Here is a 15868-nt window from a genome sequence, read left to right as displayed (position 1 = left end):
TCCTGGTCTTTTGTGTGCTCGAAAAAAAGGTACATTTTTAATTAGAAAATAAAGTCCTCTGCCTTTACCTTGAATCCTGGTTGCAGAGAGCTGGTACCTGGATAATATTTGACTCAGTGATGACATTCCTAAATATTTCTTCTTTTACAGACATGTGTGTGTCAGTAGTCCTGTCCTCCTTTGTTCTTCAATAATTCGCTTTTCCTCAGGTGTGAGAAAACTGGACAATGACAAAGACAACTTTGAAAAGGGAGCAGAGGACAAGTTCACACTCGATGCCCCGAATTTGGGAAGGTTAAGGAAAATAAACATTGGTCATAATAACAAGGGCGGTTCTGCTGGCTGGTTCCTCTCAAAGGTTAGTGGACCCTGAGATGACGCGAGATGTTGTGGAATCAGTATATCTCACTTTTTACCCTCCTGGCGGCCTGATGCCGAGAAACACAAGGACGTTCTCTGGCGATACAGGTTCCTGGTTACTGAGAAAAGCACAAGTCAAATTTTCAGCTTTCCAGAAGTCTCCTCTCAGGCATTTGATTTTTCTGCAGAGCAAATAGAGGCTGATGAAGCACTAGCAGGAGCCTGGTGCATGCCAGTATGGTGCATCTATATCAGGTGCCGCAGATTCAGACTGGGTAGTTAGGAAATGAGGGACATTCTAGCTTTAGTTAAATTGTCGAGCATTTCAAGGGACTTTCTGTTGACTTAACTTACTACCAGGACAGTAAAGATACCAGAGCCTAAGAAATATCTGTTGATTCTGTTCACGCTGAAAATTTGCAAAGACTTACAGCTTGGCCAAATTTAAGTGATTTATCACTGACGCAGCAAAAAAAGATATACCTGCCACAAAGCTCCTCTTCTTCTACTCCCACTTTCCTCCTCATTTTAATCTCCTGCTCTAAGGCGTGAAGGTATTGCAGCTTTTGGTGAAATGGTTAAAGGAATATTTTAAAAAGAGTAATCAATGACTCTTTCCTCTAATCTCATTTTCTTTCCTCTACTGGTGTAGTTTAACACAGCTGTCTTTAATCCGCTGAAGATCTGACCCCAGATTTGTAAACCTTAGATAACAGGGTGGTTTGATATATTACAAATGCAAATATTAACACATGCTTTTTCACTATCACCATACGCTGCACTGGAAGCTATTGTCCTGTCTGGCTGTGAAAAAGATAGAACAAGGAAAACGGAGCTGTTGTGCTCCCCATAATAAATAGGGTGAAAAAAAAAAAAAAAAACCCACAGAAAAGGGATCTCGTTCTCACATTGCAGATGAAGTATGCATTGCATGAGGTTTGGTGTGCAGTGACTAGGTGCAGCCAACACATTAATACTATGTTCTGCCACAGGAACTGGTGAGATGTTTGTAATTAAGCAAAAAGCAATTTTGCCTAGCAAGTTCAATTGGAAGCTTGGAGGAATGAGCTAAGACATAGCTCAGTTATTATCTGCTGTTGGTAGATGTTATCCTTTAATTTTTCCAATATTTCGGGACTCTAGCATTGACAATCCTGGATAAAATTGCTAAGCATCATTGGAAATTTTTCTCATATTTCTTGTGTTTTCAATGTGACTTATACTCAGAGCTGATTTTCCACCTCCAAATGTATGAATACAGGTATTAACAGGAACCCAAAGAGGATCGGCTGGTAGAGGGGAATCTGAGTGTTGGTATTTCTCCCGAACCTCATTTATTTTAGTCCATAACACTCCAACACAGCACTGCTCTCTCATGCTGACAATCCCAACCCTGGCAGACACTTTGTCTATGGAGATACAAGAATCAGTAATGCTACAGTCAACAGCACAGTGTGGGACGAGTGACAGGAGGAGAAGCTCTGGTTCCAAAGAATGGTTTCTCAGATCTATCAGAAAGGGCAGATTTCAAATTCTTTCTAGTTTCTGTGAAGCAGAGAAATATTCTGGTACTTAAAGGGGGATACAGAAAAGCTGGGGAAGGATTCTTTATCAGGAAGTGCAGGGTAGGACGAGGGGGAGTGGTTTTGAGCTGAAAAGAGGGAGATTTAGATTGCATATTGGGAAGAAATGTTTTCCTCTGAGGGTGGTGAGGCTGCCCGGGGAAGTCGTGGGTGCCCCATCCCTGGAGGTGTTCAAGGCCAGGTTGGATGGGGCTTTGAGCAACCTGATTCAGTGGGAGACATCCCTGCCCATGGCAGGGGGTGGAACTGGATGGGCTTTGAGGTCCCTTCCAGCGCAAACCACTCTGATTCTGAGTTTCTATGAAATGTAGCAATGACGTTCTATCCCTAATAGTGAATAGTCTTCCTCTGAAACATAAGCCATGCAAACAAGCAGAGATTTTGATTTCTCCTTTTCTTGCTGAAAATCTTCAGTACTCTTCACTGCTTGTTTAAAATAATGCAGTAACTCTATGGCAAGCTTCGGGAACCCAAAAGAAGATGTGAATAAGAAATGCCTCAGGAGGAGGTGTGAGAAACTCCCAAGTGGGTAACACTGGCTTAAAGGTGAAGGTTGTTTGCTAGCTTGTGTCAGTAGACACATCTCTAGAGTAAAGCCAAGAGCAAAGCCCTTCCAAATTAGAAACTATTTCTAAGACTGGGTTTCATGGCTGTCTTTGGAATGATTCCACGCTATATTAACTGAATGGGATGGGATAGCATGATATTTCTAGGTACACAAACTGATCCAATGTTCTTGATTTGTCCCGAAATTCCTTAGTATTATTTTATAACAAGACTCTAAAACAGAGAGACAGAGAAGACAGCCTGTTCCCAAAGCAGAACAAAGAGCTGCCATTCAGCAAATGGAGAAGAGTAGCCAGCAAACAGGCTCTGGAGAGAAGAAAGACAGGCCAGCCAGCTGGTCTTCCTAGCAGAGACATCTGGTCTCATACACTGCTAGAGATTTAGATTGAGTTCACTGAATTAAAAAAAAAAAAAAGAGAAAAGAAAAAAGCCTGACTTTTTACTTGCTGATTGTTTGAAATTCCATCAGTTCTAATTAGGGAGTGGAGAGAAATCTGCTTCAGTATTGAATATATTAAATATTATGCGAGAGTGTGTACGTTAAGCTTCTGCTCTTCTGTCACTCCTTCATGTAACACATTTGCTTTTTCCACATGTATTTTACAAAGCACTGTTTCTTTTATCGTAGGTGATCATTGAAGACATTGGCAATAAATGTGTGTACCAGTTCCCAGTTGGACGCTGGTTTGCTTTAGATGAAGATGATGGAAAAATCCAGAGGGATATTCTTGTTGGGGGCACTGAAGCCACAGGTAAAGTCATGGGCTGAATCCAAAATGGGAAATGGGCTGAATCCAAGGTGGGAAATGATACAAAAGCCTAATTAATGCTTCTAGCCATGTTTTCTTTATGAGATTTAATCCCTTGTGTGGAGGAAGACCTGCAGTGGATCTTCTGCTGGTGACAGGTTGGTATGTGCAAGAGTTTCTGAAGTACCATTGCATTTCCCATCTCCACGTCTCACTGGTGAAGCTGTGTGGGACCCATGTGTTGATTTATTACTTGATTCAGCTGGATAGGGGGCTAATGGAAAATGGATTAAAGATCTGGCTTGTACTTCAACAAGTTACTCACCAGCTTTCAGAAACTGGACTCCTATTTCCACAGTTACCAACTTGCCACACGGTACTGTATATTGTACTTAAAGTTCTTAGCTGGGGAAGCACGCATTCTTTTACAAAACAAGAAAGACAATGCCGAGCCCTAAAACCGGCTTTTTGATTATCCAGCATGGTTAGAGCAAAGACAACCAAAAGTTATGGTTTTGTTGAAAGAATCTTGGATGTCAAGTCAATATGACAAATTACTAAGAGGCAGAAGAATATTTGGATAGTATTCTGTCTATATTTATTCATTAGCATAAAGATAAACACTTTGACTATTCATGGAACAGCTGTTCTTTATTTCATTGCATGGTCTTTGACATCTGCAGTCCTTGTATTCTCCCAGCAGGAGGAAAGTGGTTGGGGTGCACAGTCTGACTGCAGCCTGCATATTGGGAAAATTAGGGGAAGATAGGGAAAAAAAATCTTAAAAAATGCATTTCACTTATTAAAATCTTCCCTTATTCATATGCCATTCATGACTGTGCATTTTTTTTACCTGCTGTCACCTGTTTTATTGAAGATAGATGCACAGTAAATCATGCTTGAATTTTTAATGTAAACTTTAAAGAAAGAGGGGATTGTTTAGAAGGGAGTTAGTTCTGATGTTTCAACTTTATCCAAAGTCCCTACTGAAATTGCTGGGTGATATAAAGAAAGGAATAACTTAGCTTGGGCCCCAACTATTTTATAGGTGCTCTCTAAAACACTCTTATATTTACAGAGGTGTCTCCTTATTCAGTACCATGACACAGCTCTAAGATATGACTTTCAGTGAGCTTCTGAAAAGTAAGGCTTGTATGAAGAAATGTTATCTCTCTTAGATCAACAGTTAGAGCTAGGAAAAAAAAAAAGTAAACTTCTATGCAAATATACTTCTTTTCAGAAATATTTTTCTTTCTTCCAGCTGGGCTAACACCTCTCTCAAGCTTTGTTTTGGTGAGATCTTTAGGCTTTAACAGTGATAGCAAAGGTCCTGCTGTCTTCTGCAGTATTATAAGCTGCTGACCTCATATTTCCAGAGTTTTGTGATGCTACAGATCTTGCACCACTGTTTAAAGCAACACCCCTCCATGCTCTGACACATTTGGTTCTTGGTACCTTTCAAAATCAAGTGACTTATTTGCCAATTCTATTTTTCGATTTTCTTCACCTAATTATCAGCACATGATGATAAAACCCCCATACTTTTTTTTTTTTTACCACTGGGGCACACAACAGGGAGTTTTTCACCACAAACCTGTTTCTTTTGGACAGCCTGAAGAGAGCTGTGCATTTCTCAGAGGTGTCTGTGGAATCAAAACAAATGAAGCATTGCACTATGTGTAAGTCAAAAGCCAGAAAAACCATTGGGAAACCCGTAGAACGCAACGTAAATGCTATAAGAATTATTACTCTCGGCCTTTTTTCCACCCTTCTTTTCTTCCTAAACAAATTCCTGACTTCTTCAGGTATTGTGTACAATGTTGCTGTAGTGACAGGAGATATCAGAGGAGCTGGCACAAACTCCAAGATCCACGTAATCCTCCATGGCTCCAAAGGCTTAAAGAACAGTGGGAAGATTTTCTTGGAAGGAGGTGAATTTGAGCGTGCCAGGACAGATCTCTTTAACGTGGAGATAGCTGCTCTTCTCAGCCCTCTCAGCAGAGTCAGCATTGGGCACGATAATTGTGGCGTCAGTTCCGGCTGGTTTTGTGAGAAGGTGAGACTAAATGGTAGGCACCTCTTAGAGCATTTTCTCTTCATAGACTGCCCCAAACAACAAAATATGGTTAAAAAATAAATAAATAAATAAAAATCTGCTTTTATTTGGATGACAATATCTCTGGTTTAACAAGTCAATATTATGCATAATGCATGGCAGTAGCTGATTGCCTCAAAGGCACATTAGATGCATGAGTCAATCACACACTAATTGGGCTGATTGCCCCTTTGCAGCCACTAAGATAGAGATTATTGTTTGCTCAGCAGCAAAAGCACCTTCAGATGTTCCCCCACTGGGCCAGACAGAAGTGCACTCTTGGATTGTGCTGAGCATTTCAAAGTTATCATCTACACTCAGACTTCCCTGAACTTTTCTGAGCTGCTGTGGAGCTCAGAAAAAAAAAAGAAGTGATTGACCACAGCTGCTGCTGGGAGGTAGTGGAACAACATGTGATGTGAGAGCTTGTACAAGATCAGCAGGGGGTAATGGGGGCCTGGAGAGGGAAGCAGCTCCCTATGCTGAAGCTGTGAGGAAATGCAGTTTTCCTGGAAAGCAAAATCAGCTTAGGATGTGTCTGAAGGCTTTTTCTTGTCCCTCCTGCAAAACCCTACCCTGCCCTGGTATGGTGCAGGACATGCGCTGGTCACTGACAACACTGACTTCAGCAGACACACGGGAAACTCTTCCTGCTCCTGCCTGTTCCCATTCCATTTATCCTGATGGTGTTTTGCCTCTTCTTGGCTGACCCATTTTGGTGTACATCTGGAAAAGTGGGAATAACAGAACAGATGAGACCTAGATATATCCCAAATTGGGAATTGTGCAACTAGTCTGGTTCATGTTGGTCCAGAAAACTTGATTTTAAGAACAGGACAAAGATCTGCAGCTCTGTCTTTGCTTCAGTTGCTTAAGGTTTCAGTATCACTGTCCTGTAGGCTGCCAGTAACAGAATATTCAAACTCAACTTCGCTGTCTCTTTTCCTAGGTGGTGGTTTACTGCCCGTTCACTGGTATTGAGCAAACCTTTCCGTGTGGGAAATGGCTGGATGAAGATGAGGGAGACGGTCTCATAGAGAGGGAGCTCTACGAAATGGTTTCCCTGCGCCAAAGAAGACTGAAAAGTAGGTTCAAATGACCCCACCCACCATACAACAGCACCCTAAGAGTCACCCATGTAATATGACATGGGTAGAACCATGGCCAGGTAGAGGCTCAAGTGAATTATGTCCTGCATGACTTTCAGCTTTGAATATCCTCGTTTGAGTCTGAAAAGAAGCTTTTGAAATATTTTGAAGAATTGCACTCATTCTTTTAAGGCAAGGAATTGGACCTAGCAGCCTTCCTAGCTTCTCTGTGCTGCCTCAGCCACCATCAGTCCTTACAGACAAGCCGGGCTATATTTCTTATCACTATAAAAGCAAATCTTCCCTATTTCAGATGGAAACAAACCCTAAATATAATAAAAAAGTATACCTGGGGGAAAGCAGGAAGAAAAACCTTCTCTAGAGGGAGGCAATGGCACATGTTTGCTCCATACCATGCAGGGCAGTGTACTCGCATGTTCATTCATCCGCACATGGCTCCGGCTCTCAGCCTCACTGGCTGGTTTTGCACCAAGCAATACGGATTGCTGCCATCCAGCCTGTGCCAGTGTGTACGTGTAAGCAGAATGTTTTAATTAGGATAATAGATACGTTTTAATCCGAATGCTTCAGGTGGGCTCCTGGTTAAACTGCAGTTCGTTTAAATAAACTCGATCTAAATGTTAGTCAGTGTTATAACCACATTGCCCCTCTGACTCGGTCCATTTAACTAAAGCATCTGCAACCTTTAACCCTCTATTATCAGCTCTGATTGTTATTGACAGGCTAATTCCCCTGCTGCCGCAGTGCAGGAGATAGACGGAGAGCATTAGCCTTGAGAAATCTGTGACCTTTAGCTGCCAGATTATAGAAGCGCAAGACTTGGAGTTAGAAAAGGCCTATTATGTCATCTTGCCTATCTCCCTGAGCATGCAGGACTGTCCCTTTCTATAGAGCTGATCAAAGCTTGGTTCAACCTCACTTTGGGTATCCATGGTGAAATGGCTCCTTGCGCAGCATTTGCAAGCTGCTCCCGCGGCGGATTGCAGCTCCATGTCTAGCTTGTATTTATTCTCAGTCTTTTTCTGTTTTCCACCCTTATCTTGAATGTTATCCTGGAAACTGTGCGTTGGGTGTAGCCCTCCCTTGGTGTTTGTGCCCTAGGGAATATTTATGCTGGCTCTGAGAATTTACAAACTGCCCGGATCACATTTGGATAGGAAAGGGAAGTGTGCCTAGCATGCCCTGGGTGGATGAGGGTGGGTATTTGGGGAGATGCCTGGTCTCCTCTGGCAGCTGCAGACCTAGCTCACCCACGTTTCTTCCTGTGTGGTTCTTCCCTGACAGCCCTCTATCAGCATTTAATTCTGGTACAAGTTCTCCTTCCCCCCTCCCTGCATGCATCATTCCTCCTTTCCTTCAGCAAGAGGTCAAGGAGGCCAAACCAGAGAGATGAGAGAAGTCTCTGGTGTCTGAATTTCCCTTACTCTTTTCCCCAGGGACATCAGGCTGCTGTATCATGTGCCACACACAAGCATAAAACTTGGTGCTTTTCAGAAGGGAGTGGCCACCACCATTTTCCAAATTATTAAACTAAAAGCAAAACTTTTTTACTTTCCCCTCTCTTTTTTTTTTTTTTTTGCTGTTGCCTCTTTTTTACAATCAAATGCTGAGCAGATCAGTAAAAATCTAATTTATATGCATGTCATTGTATTTTTTATATTCCGTTCTGGGCTCTGAAGGTCAAGCTGTGCTCATGTGGGTTCAGGCATACCGAAAGGGTTAGCAATTCTTCCATTAGGTTTTGTTAATAATTCAGCTGATGTCTGAGTCAAGAGAGAAACCTGTTCCCTCTCCTGTAGGTGCTGCAAGGCCTGCAGAAGAGAAAGACGTTATTATCAATGAAGAATGCAGATGAGGGGTTCTTTAGAGGAAAGAATGTCACCTTTATATGTGCAACCATCCTCTGATATGAAAATGAATGTAAATTTGCTGCAGGTGGACTGCTCTTACTGTTAAAAACTTGGGTGAAGACTTAAGAGATAAAAATTCTGTAGCTTTGCCACTATCTTTGGGAGCGTCCCTTAGAGTAACCGAAGTCAGGAGGGGTTTAGGCATTTAAATGATTCTAAAACTTCAGAAAAATAACTTCAGGTTGCTCTGAGCATGTTTGCCCCACACACTGCAGCGTGGCTACAGATTCCTGAATGGGCTCCCAGACAAACAGTACTGCAAAAGGTGCATCTGGGGTGATTGATGTGGTCACAGGAAAGCTCATTAGCTCAGGAAGAAGAGATACACAGCTGTATCCATACTTCTTGCTCCAGACACAGATCATCTGGAACAAGCTTTGTGAGCTACCTAGAGCTGCATTGCACCATGCACATGGAACTGGAAACTCTTTCTCATCAACAAATGAAAGCTGATGGTATTCCCCAGGCTTTAAAATGGTCTTTGAAGCTAGAGTTTTAGGTGTTGCAAAATTATACTGAATGTGCTGGGATGGAACGCATCCCTGGATTAATTTCGTAGTGCATGATGCAGAAGAATATGTTTCACTTGGTTTATGTTTTGTCTTATTTTATTTTAAATGAAAACACAGAGTATATTTCCAGGCAATGTCATTCCTGTATGACACGTAGCAGCTGTAATGGTTGTGCAGAAAAGGATAAAATGTCCTGATCTTCGTTTGTAGCATGATGTCCTCTCAGCCACTCAGGGGAAAGAATGAGGAATGTGTTTTTTTTTTTCCAGGGCATCCTTAAAAATTAATTTTTAAACAAAACGTCTTGAACCTTTCTTTGTAGAAAGCCCCTGGTCTCTGTGGATTTGGACAAGTGACATTAAGAATGCAGGGACAGATGCTACCATCTTCTTCCAGGTTTATGGAGAGAAGGGGAAATCAGATGAGATGAAGCTGGACAACAATTCAGACAACTTTGAAACTGGACAAACTGACAAGTTCATGGTATGAATCTTGTGCTAGTGGTGAATTTGGCTTGGCATTGTTTTCCAGAGCATAAGCTTTAGCCACGTACAGAAAATCAACAGCATGAGATCTTTACTTCAATAGATCCTACTGAAGTGGAGGTGAAGTCGCAAAGATTGGTGGTGATGCAATTGATTTCTCTACCTGTAGATTTGCGTTGTCTTCTCCAAAGTGGGTTTAGGTTGGTGTTCCTGGGTGCTCAGGTGGTGATGGCTTCAAGTCGTGTTGGTACTGAGTGCCACATATTTGTGGCTCTTGAAGCTGATAGCCTTTCCGTCAGGAACAGCCTCACTCATGATACAGACTAATCCACTCACTTAGACCATGCCTCTCTAAGGTTAATAATTTCTCTGTGTTTCCCTCAGTGCCTAATTGGTTGTTAGCTATTTAGGGGAGGATTACTAGTGGTGTTTCCTCTCCTCAGTGATGTGGTCTTCAGCATCTTTGGAAGTGGAGCTTCCATGAATGTTTGGGGCTGAGCTCAACAGTGATGAGTGTGGAGGCTGGGGAAGGGCTTGATGTGTTTAGAAATAAAAATGTTTAGAATTTGACTGGTGTCTGGTCAGAGAAAAACTGAGAAACAAAGGATTTGGCTTTAGTCAAAACTTTTACCTTCTTTGCCTCAGCAGCCCTAAACACCTTGTGGAAGAAGTGTGGCTGTGCTTTGTGGATCCTGTCTGGGAAAGAGCTTAAGCCTTAGAGCTGGACTTAGCTCTTTCTGGGAGGAATGGTTTCATGGAGCTCTCATGATTGAAAGTGTTTGGATTCAATTTGTATATTCTCCTCTCCTGAAAAGAGACGCATCAATCTACCTTTGTGGAGTAGGGCTCGTTAATTTTAAAGAACATAATTGTTTTTATACTTGAGTTTTTGATTACTCTCTGATTTGGCTCTTAAGTGATGTTCAGATGTGTTGTTTGTGCGCATGCTTTGCTGACTTAAGGAATGGACAACACATTTTCCTCCCCCTCTATAGATCGAGCTCCCTGATCTGGGCACTTTTTACAAGCTCCGGATATGGCATGAGAAAAGAAATCCCTTTGCTGGCTGGCATCTGAATAAGGTGAGCGAACAGCAAGGAAACATGAAAATCCAGACGGGTCACAGAGGTGTGCATTGTCAGTCCTGGGTCACTGCGTTGCCCAGCTGCATCTGACTTTGATGTGCAGTGGTCAGAGGTGCCTCCTTTTAGAGACAGTCCTGGTCAAGAGGTGGAATCCTCATGAAAATGGGATGTGAAGAGAGCACTTTATAGCTTTTGAAAAAAAAAATATATATATGGGAGAGAAGGATCCATTGCGTGTTTTTTAGAAAAGCTTTTTTCTCCTTGCCATCGCTCTTAGTTCAGCCCAGGTATGTATGGAAAATGAGAACTATGGGAAATGAGAGCTATGGAAGTGGCAGCTCCCAACAGCCCAGATCGATGGTGAAAACTACATTTCCGCATCCTTTGCACACTGGACCACTCTTGTCCCTCCTCATTGCTGCTAGGAGTTTTTTCGCTTTCCCTTCAGAAAGGGAAGACATCACTACTGTATAGAGAAGAAAACTTACTCCTTCTGTGGCCTATTTTAATTTCTCGTGTCCCTCTAAAGTGTGTTCATAAATTCTGCTCTCCTGCATTCTTATGGAGCTGTGAAAGCATACGCAGCCAAACCCTTCCAGTGAGGAGAGGACATCAAGTACTGTTGTGTTCATTATATGGTGTCAGAAAGTGTCTGGCTGTGATTCATCCAGAAGAAAGTGCTGTGCTAGACAATCATGTCTATTGGTTTGTTCACAGGTGATAAGCAAGAATGCTTAAATCTTTCACAGCTATATGTTTTCCTGGAATATGCTCTTTCCCTGAGCAGAAATTGTATTCAGGGAGGACAAGAGGAGTCTGACGGTGTATCTAGGATTTACTTTGGGCCAAACTGTCTAAGCAAAGCTGGTGAAGATGCATGAAATCAATCTGGCCATATATAGCCAGTCTGATGTTTTCCTGGACACATCAGACTCACAACACATGAATCCCATCACTTGTTCATCCATTTTATGATCTAGAAACTTAGATGAAGCCTTAACAATGCTTTACTCCACTCCTTACACATTTTATGCAAGGCTTGTTTCACGTCGGGTTAGGCTTCCATTTTCTATTAAAAGAACACAAGTACAGCCGCACTGGTCAGGTCAAAAGTCCATCTAGACCAACATCGTCTCCCTCGTATCGGAGAAGTGCATGTTAGAGAGCAGTAAGAAAAGGGCAAGCATTTATGATACTTCACCCCAACATTCTTTCAGTTTACAACTGTTTGCACCTGTACAGATCTAAGAAATACAAAACATTTAGTATATTTCTCTTCCATTTATTTGTTCAAAAGTTCCAGTCTCCTCTTGAACATTTAAACTTTTAACAACCATAATAGGTTTTGGCAAGGACTTCACAGGTCAATTGTGTCCTGTTGTTTGCTTTGAACTTTGCTGTGCCAGCACCGTTTGATGCTCACTGTTTCTTGCACCAGAAGAGTGAATAATTGATCCCCTCTGCTTTCTTTGTGCCACCTGTGATTTTGTAAACCGTCATACCCTTCCTTCACCTGCTTTTCCAGCAATTTGCAGAGCCCAAACTTATTTGCTCATTATTCCTTGGGAAGCCCCTGCAGACCTTTGACCATGCTTGCTGCCGTTTTCTAGGTGTTTTCTCAATAAGGTATGCTCTGGTTTTGAGCTGCAGGGATCAGCACTGCAAGCACCATCCACTATTTTTCTCTGGATTTATACAGGGGCATATGACAAGCAATTACTGAGACCCACTGTATCCATCAAAATTTTCAAAGACCATGGAGCAATTGGAGAAAGGAGGAATGAAAAGCCATCATCTGTGACAGACTTTGCCGTGTGTGTAACTGTGGTGCGCAAGTCTGAATGATGGTCTCATTATTAATGTCTGTTATTTCTCTGCTGATTCTTACGCTTGCTTCCCAGGCAAAAACCTGTCAGGAGCTTGTTGGTTTTTTTGTCTTTAAGCCTGTGAACTCACGCAGTGTTTTGGTTTAATGAAGGTAACTCTGCTGAAAACGCTGACAAAAGAAAAATACTCTTTCAACTGTGGCCGCTGGCTAGATATAAATGAAGACGACAATGAGATCGTGCGAGAGCTCCCTGCAGAGGGATCTCTAGTGACTGAAGTCATGCCAGGTGAGAGCCACAGGCACCGTGCAGGAGCTCACTTAGGACCTGAATAGAAAGAAACCCTTTTTGTGTAAGGGATGCACAGGCAGACCGATGCAATTCAATTATCTTCTCTTTCTGGCACTTTCTCTCTGCAGCACTTTCTGTGTGTATCATTAACTGCATGAAGCTTCAGAAATCCCAAGCTCTTATTCTAAGCAGATTTCTCTGTAGTGGGAGATGGGAGAGATCTGGCCACAGCACATTTTCTTCCAGAGCTATTTTTTTTCCTTAAATTGTGGTTTTTCTCAAAATGTGAAATAGCAGCTTTAAAGGGATGTTCATGAAAACCATGCTTAGCTGAAATACAGTCTAAAATCTAACAATGATTTTTCAGCTTTAAAGTTTTATTTAGTTATATGCACTATTTATGCAGTATTTATGCAGCTATATGTATAAGTGTATAGGAAGTCGCATGGAGGAGTTGTGCAAGAGGATAGGCACCTTTCAGTGTGTGAAAGCAATCAGAAATTTTTATTGGGTTAAGTATGGTCAAACAGGAGTTTTAATTAAGGTAAGCCCCAGAACTTGTATTAGCTTCCTAAGGTGGTCACTTCTGTCTTGACCTTGTGTCATAAGAATTAAATGTAGAATGGAGAATTTGAGAGAGCAGGATATCTCAGGGTTGCCACTGGGATTTCCCACATTTCCACTGAAGTGCCCAATACGGCTTCGCGCTATATAGACCATGAGTCCCCTGTTTCGTGAGATTTCCGATTAACTCGGTGATCTGCATGCAGCTGAGCAGTTCCTCAGAAGAGGAAGAGTAATTGTAATTGCAGATGTTATTAAAATGTAAATAAAGCAGGTTTTGAAATGTATTTTTAATCAACTGAGGAGAGGGATGCTTGAGTTCAAATGCAGGTACTTTCCCGTGAAGAGCAGTTGTGTTGAGTGAAGGTGAGATGCAACACCCACATTTTGGGCTTGCAGGCGGGTTTGAGGGGGAGTGTGGGAAGCATTGCTTTTTGTCCTCTCTCAGTGCCAGAGAAAAGGTTTTCTCTCTCTTAGAGTTTGGTCTGTGGGCTGTTTCTTTGTTGTGAATTTCTTCTGGAAATCCTGCCTTCAATGAGATGAGGTAGACATGAGGGCAGGGTAGGGAGAGAAAGGTGGCAGCTCAAAAACCATACAACAAGTTTCTAAATAAAGATCTCAAAGGTAACAAGCAGGCAAGAAACAATCCTGGTCTATGAAGGTGTCATGTATTTAGGAACAACTGGATACATCCTGCCCCATGAACCCAACATGAAGCGCGCATTCCTCAGGTCCCTCAGCATCTGGCCATTTTTCATTCTTTTTGTCTGCCTCTGGGTCCTGAATGTGATGTTTTTCCACAATCAAATTATTAAAAGATTCCCCATCACCACGACCCTCTTATGAATGCATTAGGGAAGGTAGAAAGGCTGGGACACCAAGGAGGCCACGCACTCCAATTCCTGAGGTTTTACCTGAAGTGGACGGCATTTTTGTGTGCCTCCTTGGAGGAGTTTTATGGGTTTTCTTAACGTTTCAGGCCTTTCTCTTTTTTTTTTTTTTCTTCTCCTAGTGACAATCTTAGAATGGTTTTGATTGGAAGGGACCTTGATCATCCAGTTCCAACCACCTTGCCTTCCTCACCACCCTCACAGGAAAACATTTCTTCTTAATAGCTAACCTAAATCTTCCCTCTTTGAGCTTAAAACTATTCCACCTCGATCTACCCCTGCACTCCCTGATCAAGAGCCCCTCCAAAGCTTTCCTGTAGCCTCCTTCCATACTGGAGCCTGCTCTAAGGTCTCCCCAGAGCCTTCTCTTCTCCAGGATGAATAACCTCAACTCTTTTAGCCTGTCCTCATGTGGGAATTGTTCTAGCTCTCTGATCAGCTTTATGGTCTCTCCTGGACTTGCTCTAACAGTATAATATAGAATATAAAAACCAAAGCATCAGTGAAGCACCATCTGAAATTATGAACATTTAGAATTTATTTCAAGTCTGTGAAAAATGCAGTAAATTTAAATGGCAATTAATTGTGTCACTGAAATTGTTTTATTAATTGATGTCTCCACAGTGATTAAATATCGAGTGACAGTTTGCACTGGGACGGTAAGTGGGAGTGGCACAGATGCCAACGTCTTTGTCTGTCTCATTGGCGACCAGGGAGACACAGGAGAACGGGTTCTCTACAACTGCATCAACACTGTCAATAAATTTGAAAAAGGCAACGTAAGTTCACACAGCAGCTCCTTGAGATGGGTTTCAAAGTGTGTAATGGTTTGTAGATTTTGTTCAGATGTGCATTCGCAAATCTGGCTGATTTCCCTGTGAATTTAAGAGTGGAGAGAAATCTATCAAGTCCACAAAACATCATAACAGGTTGCATTAGGAGGGATGTTTAAATTAGGGACAGTGTGCCTTTGCTTGACACATTCACAAAAACATCTCCTGGTTTGCTCTCCAGCTGAGTATTGACTGTTGAAACTGCATCTTCCGACTGGGGGAGGCTTCCAGGAAATCTGTCCATCTTTTAAGAGCAGGAGGGAGCCTTTTCACCTCCCTCTAATATGGCAAAAAATTGGCTCCCAGGGCACAGGAAGGAAAAGCATGCTATTTAACGACAAAAGTAAAACTGAAAGCCTTGTGAGTTTCCATTAAGTTTCCTCCAGTCTCCCCTCATCTGTCCTGCACGCAAATTTTGTGTCATACTTTCAGTCCACTTTTCAATGTGTTTTTGTATGCCTATGCGGAGTGGAGTGGAAATGGCATAAACTGAAGACTTGTTCCGTGGAAAGTTAGGGATAATGAAGAGGTCAAACTGTAGTGAAAGCTTATCTGATCTATGGGGTCAGCCTACTCAATGCGTATTCAATTATGAGGCACATTTTGGATCTCTGGGGTCCAAATTAGACTAGTAAAATGCAATCAATATCTCCTGGAGGCGGTTTTCAATATCTGATCACAGAACTCTGTGGATTTCCCCTCCTTTGTGTTATTGTTTGAATGAAGTGTTGGAATGGAAAGAAAATGAGGTTAAAAAGACGTTATGTTTTCAAAATCAAGTATTGAATTGAAGGTTCTGAAATATGCAATCACGCTTTGGATTTTCCTTTAAACATCCAGAATTTCCAATTATCCACTGTAATCACTGAGTTTTTAGCCTTTAGAAGTTTTCTTGTGCCTGTAAGACTTGTTGGTGGAAACATGTAGCATTTACTTAGCAGGTAAAACTCATTCTGCTTCTAAATGATGTAAAGGTGTGGAGATACGGAATTGCGAAAGTCATATTTTT

The 15868-nt window shown here is 42.0% G+C and overlaps 1 protein-coding gene across 1 annotated transcript in view; it reads left to right on the top strand.

Moving 5' to 3' along the window:
- The window catches only part of LOXHD1 (lipoxygenase homology PLAT domains 1), a 186826-nt gene that overhangs the window by 81075 nt on the left and 89883 nt on the right, over positions 1-15868 (top strand). The window contains exons 7-14 of the mRNA XM_054054590.1: positions 210-358; positions 3139-3262; positions 5065-5315; positions 6304-6439; positions 9208-9368; positions 10366-10452; positions 12434-12569; positions 14651-14805. Of these exons, the coding sequence (XP_053910565.1) occupies positions 210-358; positions 3139-3262; positions 5065-5315; positions 6304-6439; positions 9208-9368; positions 10366-10452; positions 12434-12569; positions 14651-14805 (1199 nt within the window). The remainder of the gene's footprint in view (positions 1-209; positions 359-3138; positions 3263-5064; positions 5316-6303; positions 6440-9207; positions 9369-10365; positions 10453-12433; positions 12570-14650; positions 14806-15868) is intronic.

The sequence above is a fragment of the Cuculus canorus genome, chromosome Z, assembly GCF_017976375.1.
Source record: "Cuculus canorus isolate bCucCan1 chromosome Z, bCucCan1.pri, whole genome shotgun sequence".
Lineage (NCBI taxonomy): Eukaryota > Metazoa > Chordata > Aves > Cuculiformes > Cuculidae > Cuculus > Cuculus canorus.
The sequence above is the reverse complement of the archived record's forward strand: the minus strand, read 5'-3'. Positions and strand labels throughout refer to the sequence as shown.